The sequence below is a fragment of the Helianthus annuus genome, chromosome 6, assembly GCF_002127325.2.
Source record: "Helianthus annuus cultivar XRQ/B chromosome 6, HanXRQr2.0-SUNRISE, whole genome shotgun sequence".
NCBI classification, from domain to species: domain Eukaryota; kingdom Viridiplantae; phylum Streptophyta; class Magnoliopsida; order Asterales; family Asteraceae; genus Helianthus; species Helianthus annuus.
This window is the reverse complement of record NC_035438.2, coordinates 50132866-50140210: the sequence shown is the minus strand read 5'-3', so window position 1 is coordinate 50140210 and position 7345 is coordinate 50132866. Positions and strand designations below refer to the sequence as shown.

At 39.1% G+C, this 7345-nt stretch overlaps 1 protein-coding gene across 1 annotated transcript; it reads left to right on the top strand.

Annotated features, from left to right (window-relative positions):
* Positions 1-4551: 4551 nt before the first annotated feature.
* On the top strand, positions 4552-6787 carry LOC110900581 (muscle M-line assembly protein unc-89-like). Its single transcript, XM_022147466.1, has 3 exons — positions 4552-4963; positions 5099-6465; positions 6551-6787. Exons 1-3 carry the CDS (start codon positions 4552-4554, stop codon positions 6785-6787), a joined length of 2016 nt encoding a protein of 671 aa, XP_022003158.1.
* The last annotated feature ends 558 nt before the right edge of the window (positions 6788-7345 follow it).

The window sequence follows — 7345 nt, the reverse complement described above, 5'->3', positions numbered from 1 at the left end:
GATTTGCCACCGAATCAGAAACTAATCAAAACAAAATGGGTTTTTAAGTGCAAACGTGATGACAGAGGTGTCGTGGTAAGAAACAAAGCGCGACTAGTGGTCCAAGGCTTCAGTCAACAGGAAGGAATAGACTACGAGGAAGTCTACGCGCCAGTTGCCAGACTCGAGGCAATTCAGATTTTTCTAGCCTTTGCGTCATGGAAAGATTTTAAAGTATATCAACTAGACGTAAAATCTGCCTTCCTTTACGGAAAGATCAAAGAGAGGTGTACGTGGGGCAACCGCCGGGGTTTACAGACCCACTACACAAAAACAAGGTGTTTCTACTGGACAAAGCACTGTACGGTCTTCACCAGGCCCCGAGAGCCTGGTATGAGATGCTTTCTCAGTACTTGTTAGCCAACGGGTTCACAAGAGGGACAGTAGATTGCACGTTGTTCACGAAGGAAGAGGCAGGCCACTTGTTGATCGTGCAGATTTATGTGGACGATATTATTTTTGGATCCACCAATGACGACCTTTGCAAAGACTTTGAGAGGGTAACGAAAAAGAAGTTCGAGATGATTTCAATGGGGGAGATGAAGTTCTTCCTCGGGCTGCAGGTGGAACAACTGCCCGACGGAATCTTCATTCACCAAACGAAGTATGTAAAGGACATGCTCGACAAGTTCGACATGACAGATTGCAGTCCTGCATCCACCCCCTTAGCGCAGAATCATGGAATTTGTCCAGACAAAAATGGAGTGAAGATGGACGAGACATTGTACCGATCTATCATTGGATCACTTATGTATCTCACGGCTTCCCGTCCAGACATCATGTATCCGACGTGTCTCTGCGCCAGATATCAGTCAAATCCAAAGCAGTCACACCTGACCATAGTGAAACGTATCTACGGTATTTGAAAGGCTGCCCAAGCATTGGCTTGTGGCATCCTCGATCGGGTGACTTTACTTTATCTGGTTTTGCTGATTCTGATTTTGGCAGCTGCAAGCAAAACGCAAAGTCCACCACTGCTGGGTGTCAGTTCTTCGGAACTCGACTTGTCACCTGGCAGTGTAAGAAACAAACCTCAGTAGCGCTCTCTACATGCGAGGCTGAATACGTTTCAGCCTCCAACTGTTGCTCGCAGATCCTTTGGATCCAACAGCAGATGCGAGACTTCGGTTTGCAGTTCTTAGATACTCCTATCTATGTGGACAATGAAGCAGCTATCAACATAACTAAAAACCCGGTTCATCATTCAAAAACAAAGCACATTGAAATCCGTCACCACTTTATTCGTGGTTGTCACGAAAAAAAGTTAATTCGGATTGAACACTTGCACACCGATGAACCGAAAGCGGATTTCTATACTAAACGATTTGATAAAAAGAGATTTTATTATCTGTTAAGTTTAAACGGGATGAAAAATCTGCAATCCGAGAGGGTTATTGAATGTGAAGCCGAATTGGGCAGCGATCTGACGTGAACCTTTGTCGGGTTGTCAATTTTGTTTGTACAGTTTATTTTCTGCTTTTCGATAAAAACAAAAACACAAAAATATGTTTTAGTTTTAGGGGGAGAAATTCGCAGAAAAATACAAAAACATGATAAAATTCAAAACTCCAAAAACATTAGAAAACTTCAAAAAGAGTTGTGTAGAATAGGGGAAATGATAGTGCATCAACTTGACGGACACAGTACGCTAAAGAATTGTAATGTATAAAATGCAATTAAGCAGTCTCGCTAAAGATGTGCCGGTAGGTTTTCACAAAATTAGTAGATCAGTTCGGGATATAAACATAAATTTCACTTGCGTCTACGTGGGGAACACCTCCAGGATATATAGGTAACCCCTGAAATCCTGTTTGAAGGGTCCCATATTCTGAGATACTAGGTCTTTATGCTGAGTGATATCTGGGGTATTATCCCGGGACTTCTGCTGTATGGAAATACTGACCTAGTCCTCGGATAATGCTTTACGCATTGCTTTACTTGTAAAGCCTCCCCTCAGCATAAAAAATGATGACACATTGAAAAATGTTAATCATGTGCTGTTATAATCAAAAGATCCTCTAAAGGGGACCCACCGTAAAGTCGAAGCCGTCATCTCTCTGCGTATATGGAAGTATCGACCTGAGCTCTCACGGCCCTCGCACAACACCCCATTACAGATATCATCTAGGTATATTCACCTGTAAGACTGAATACTGGGATCTGGATACGGGAGTATATACTAAGGTGGGACACATGTAGATGTTTAAGTCCTAAAACACTAATTCTGTATCCCGAACAGATTAAACGTTTTGTGAGAATTTAAGTGGATCAGTATATCGGCAATCTACGCGAATTGTTTAATGCATAAAATGAATAACAACTTAATGGTGCTTGTGTCTAGTCGGCAGCTGATATGATCCCCTAACACACTCACAAAAATATTGTGTGTACAGTTTTCAGTTATCCAGATAAAAATTCAAAAAGATTTTAGTTCTCATTTATTTTCGACAACTGATGGGAATCGGACGATCAAAGCTTAGTGCAGATCATGTCAGTGTATGATGAGGGCTGGGTAAGCTGATAATGCAGAAAAATGATTGGTACAATGTTTGTCAATTGAAAAGCGTTTGAAAGCTCAAAACGTTCAAAAGTTCATTCATTTGAACTATTTTCAGAATAAAATAACTGCGTACTTCATAATTCGGTCAACCAAGGCCATTAACTTGGACTTGGTGGGCCAAGCAGTTAACCAAGGTCATTGACTTGGACTTGGTTAACTGGGTGTGATGGTGTTTAATCAGAAAATTGTCAAAAATTTAAATTTATAAAAAATTATAACATGATTTCGCTCATTTGTCACTATTAAACAAAGGTTTCGCTCATAAGTGCACTTAAACCATGGTTTGCTCATATGGCTGATTTAATTGTGATTTTGCTTGTATGACCCACCTGGTTTCACTTATTTGACAATTGGTCGTAGGAGCGAAACCACACCATCTATATAAGCCGGGGTTCCACTCATAATGTCACTTTTCACCCTTTCTCTTATACGTCTTCTTCTCCGGCGATTGTTAAAGCGAAACCCTAAAATCTCAGTTTTCAGGCGAAGTGCTGCCCGATTGTTCATAGATCTTGTGAATATCTTAGTTGTTAATCATGGGCAAGGTTGATTCTATTCTAATTTGACCAAAATCATGTCTATTTTTGAACTGTCGGCCATAAACTGAACAGAACATAGTTTTAGATGTTTTAACTATTAAATCAGAACTTGATATCACACCTGTACAGTCGTTTTAGTATGTAGATAACAGATGTGTGTGTTGATTGTTGCAAATTTGTTGATTGATGATGTTTATCGTGTCATAGGGTATTCAATCTCAGATCTAGGGTTCTAGTAATGTCAAAAACGAAATCAAAACAGACCCCAAGTCTCGAAATCTTTAGTTTAACAAGATTACAAGTTCAATTTTGAGATTTGATGAGTTTTCTGAGGTTTGGATAGAGGTTTCGATCAAACGGTCATAATTAAATGTTTCGCTCATAAGACACTTCGTAATTTCGCTTATGTGACAATGTTAATGAGATTCCGCTTATGCGACCATGTTAATGATGTTCCGCTCTTCTGTACAATCTGTAGTTTCGCTTTTGTGTACATGAGGGATTCGCTTTTAGTGTACTTGTAGTTTTGCTTGTGATACACTTAGCGTTTTTCAAGTGAAATAATAGTGATAAAATTTTTCTAAGTATCTGATTTAGTGTATGTGTTTGATGTGCAGGGTTCTAATGTTGTATTTGATCCTCTTCACAACAGTTGTTGTGATTTGGATGTTCAGAAATATCCGGAATTGGCCAAATTCAGTCGTATATTGGAATTCATGGGACGTATTCCCATTCAAAAGGCATTGACTGATCAAAGACCACTGTACAAATCTCACATTGAACGTTTCTGGAAAAATGCCAACTATAATGATCAGAACAAAGTTATATCTTCAATTGTTGAAGTGCATGGAAGTTGGAGAAGATTCTCGTCATCGAAGCTCTTATTCGCCAACAAGATTTCCGGAAAAAATGGTGAAAGGATGCATGTTAAGAATGGGATATCAGGGAGCTTTGAATGCTAGAAATTATTTGAAGTCAAAGTTTACAAAGCCGTATAAGTTCGTGATTCACTGTGTTTTGATGTCTTTAAGTCACACAAAAGGAGGTTATGATGCGATGCGTGACTATCAAATGAATATGGTGACTGCTTTAGTGCTAAACAAGAAATACAACTTTTCGCATATCGTGTTTCATTACATGGCAGAGAATATTACATCAAAGAGCAAAACCTGGACGTATCCGAGGTTTGTACAGATGCTGATTGATCACGCTTATCCTGAGATTGACAGAAATATAAAGGATGATTTGTTGGTGCAATCACACATGAATGAAGTTACAATCAAACAACTTGTGAGATATCACCCGAACCACCCTGAACCGAAAGTTGTTGCTGAATTCTTCAGTTTTATCAAAGATGCAAACTATGTTGATCCAGATCCTGTTGATCATTAGAAATGGAGAAATGAAGATGAAATGAAAGAAGCAGCGTATGTTGATGAGCTTAAAGTTCTTGAAGATTTCAAAAACACAAAGAATGAATGGTATATTAAAGAAACTCGGAGACGACGCAGAAAGGCCACTCCTATTGTGCAAAATGTTAAAGAATCTTCTTCACAACCAAAGAAGAAACAAAAGAAGGCTGCTAAACCATCTTTGATTGATGAGCCAGAAGAAGATAATCCTGTGACCACTGTAGAAAAGGAACCAGTAGTAACTGCTGAAGATGATCTGTTTAACGTTAATGATCTATTTGATACTGATGTCTTAGAGACAGGGCCAACAGTGGTTGCTGATGTGGATAAAGTTGTGAATGTTGAAGTTCAGAAAGGGAAAGAAAAGATTGTTGATGATGTTGAGGGAGATGATGTGAATAAAGACACTACAAGCTCCTCTTTAGAAGAGGAAGTTGATGAGACTGAACATTTACGAAGAATTAAGGAGGAAACAGAAAAAGAAAAGTTGTTAAGAAAGAGAAAGAGACAGGAAAAGGATGATGATGATGTTTATGTTCCTTCTCCAGAACATGTCTCTCAATCACAATCTCCTCAAGGCGGTAAAAAGAAAGCTGGAGCTAGAAAGAAAGTGGTTTCTCCAAAGATCAGAAAGGTGACTCCAAAGATTAAGATACCGAAGATTGTGCTCAAGAAGAAACAAACAAAAGAAAGCAAGAAACCACCTACATCACCACATGAACCAACACCACCACAATCACCAATTCAATCACCACCCGGACAACCTACTCCACCACAACAATCTTCACCACCTAAACACCCAACACCACCAAGACAACCTTCACCGTTACATCTTTCACCTCCGCCACAACAAACCCTTCTTACCTCACAAGATATCTTTCAAACACCTCCACTCACCCAAGGTCAATTAACACCTGGTTCTGCAGGGTATAAAGGTATTCCAAATGTTCCTTCAAATCTGAGCCTTGATGATGTGGGAGATTTCGATTTTGCAAACATTTCTCAAGTCAAGAATGTTGAAAAGAAAGTCGATGAAGTGATTGCTGAAAACAAAAAGTTGATTGCTGAAAATAAAAGGGTGACTGACCGTGAAAAGATTCTTGAAATGAGAGTAAAGAGGTTGGAGAATGATAACAAAGAGTTGGAGAAAAAGATAGATTCTGATCAGTCAGAGATTGACATTTTGAAAGTAAGAGTTGCTGAGCTTGAAGAAGAGAAAGTTCGACATGATGAACAGAATGAATACTTCAAGTTAAAGAACAAAGAGCTTGAAGCAGCCAAAGCGTTCAGAGATCATGAATTCTATATGCTGAATAAAGTAGTTGAAAGCATGCTTGGAACATCTGTAGAACAAAGGTTTGAAGAGCTGCAACTTGAAGAGCTAAGAGCACAACGTCAAGCAGAGATTGATAAAAAAATGAAAGACAAAGACAAAGGCGTTGAAGGGAGTTCTGCAGTGACAGAAAGATCGATTGTTCCTGCTATGGTTGTTGAGAATCCCGAGCCTATCTCTGCTGTTTGTGGTCTTTTTGAGGATTATACACCGCTTGAAGAATTAATGGGTGGCAGTAGTGATGAAGATGATGAAGAAGAGGAGGAAGAAAAGAAAGATGATAAAGATGAGAAAGTATTTTCTGCGAGCAGTCATGGATCTGGTAATAACGATGACGATGATGATGCTCAGGGTGGTACAGGGTTGAAAGTTACTGAGGCTTCTTCTGAACAGAATGTTGATGATCTGATGAACGATTCAGTAAATGAAGAATCAGGGGAAGCAGATGGAAAGGGGGAGTCGAGTGATACACAAAATGTTCAACAAGCTGCAAAGTTAATCTTGAGATTAGATACTTATCGTGAAGAAGGAGAGCATTTCCATACTTACACGTTGGAAACAATTAAGGAAATGACTCGCATGGTGCATCCTGAATTCAAATTTGATTTTGAAGAAGACATGAATGCTGAGTTTGAAAAAAGAGTTGAATGCTTTTGATATTAATCAGCATCCTAAATATGAGTATCGTTATGTTGAAGAGGCTGATATGTACGATAGAGTCAAAGTAGAAGACTGGACGGATGATGAAAATGTTGATGAAGATACTTCACAGTTGCCAACATTGATGGAATTCTTCACAGAAGAGAATCGTGATGAGTTAAGAAGAAAAATTTCTGAGATTTTGAAAGATAAGAACTTTGATGGCACTCAAAAAGATATGGCAAACGAAGAACAAAAGAAATGATTCAGAGTTAGTCACGAGAGGAAATTTAAAAGGCCGCTAAAGTATTATCAACGTGATAGAAGTGTTTCTCTCGGTGATATTATCAGCTGGGGTTTTCTGCCACAGATTAATGCGTATGCGATAAGAAGAGAATGTGGCGTGCAGTATTTTGAAAAGTTACATGATATTATGTCACTTCTGTGGTGGGATGTGGATGAATTATCTAAAGTCAGAACTTTGGGTTATCTTGTCAGGAAGAATGATGTCGGAATGTGGGGTTTGATAAAGTTCGAAGCTTTGAGAGACTTCAAACATTGGAAGCCACATCGTCTGAAGAGACGATACTGAATGTGAAAAAGCCTAGAACGATGAAAACTATACCAGTGCCACCGATGGAACAAGAGTTTTACAAAGGCTTCATGGGCTGGGTTTATAGTTGCATTACTACTGAAGCGGTGATTACTTACAGAGCAGGTGGAGAAATTAGAGAAATACACGTGTATGATCCTATGTGGCTCGTGAATTGCTCTGCAAAGGATATCGAATGTCTTTTCATAAACAAGATTCATTACCAGCCAG

Excerpts from the sequence above, each read along its gene's own strand:
- LOC110900581 (XM_022147466.1), top strand. The coding sequence starts at position 4,552 with ATGAAAGAAGCAGCGTATGTTGATGAGCTTAAAGTTCTTGAAGATTTC. Across the intron at positions 4,964-5,098 it reads TGTGAATAAAGACACTACAA|AACATGTCTCTCAATCACAA; the intron begins GCTCCTCTTTAG and ends TTCCTTCTCCAG. Across the intron at positions 6,466-6,550 it reads TTAAGGAAATGACTCGCATG|CATCCTAAATATGAGTATCG; the intron begins GTGCATCCTGAA and ends GATATTAATCAG.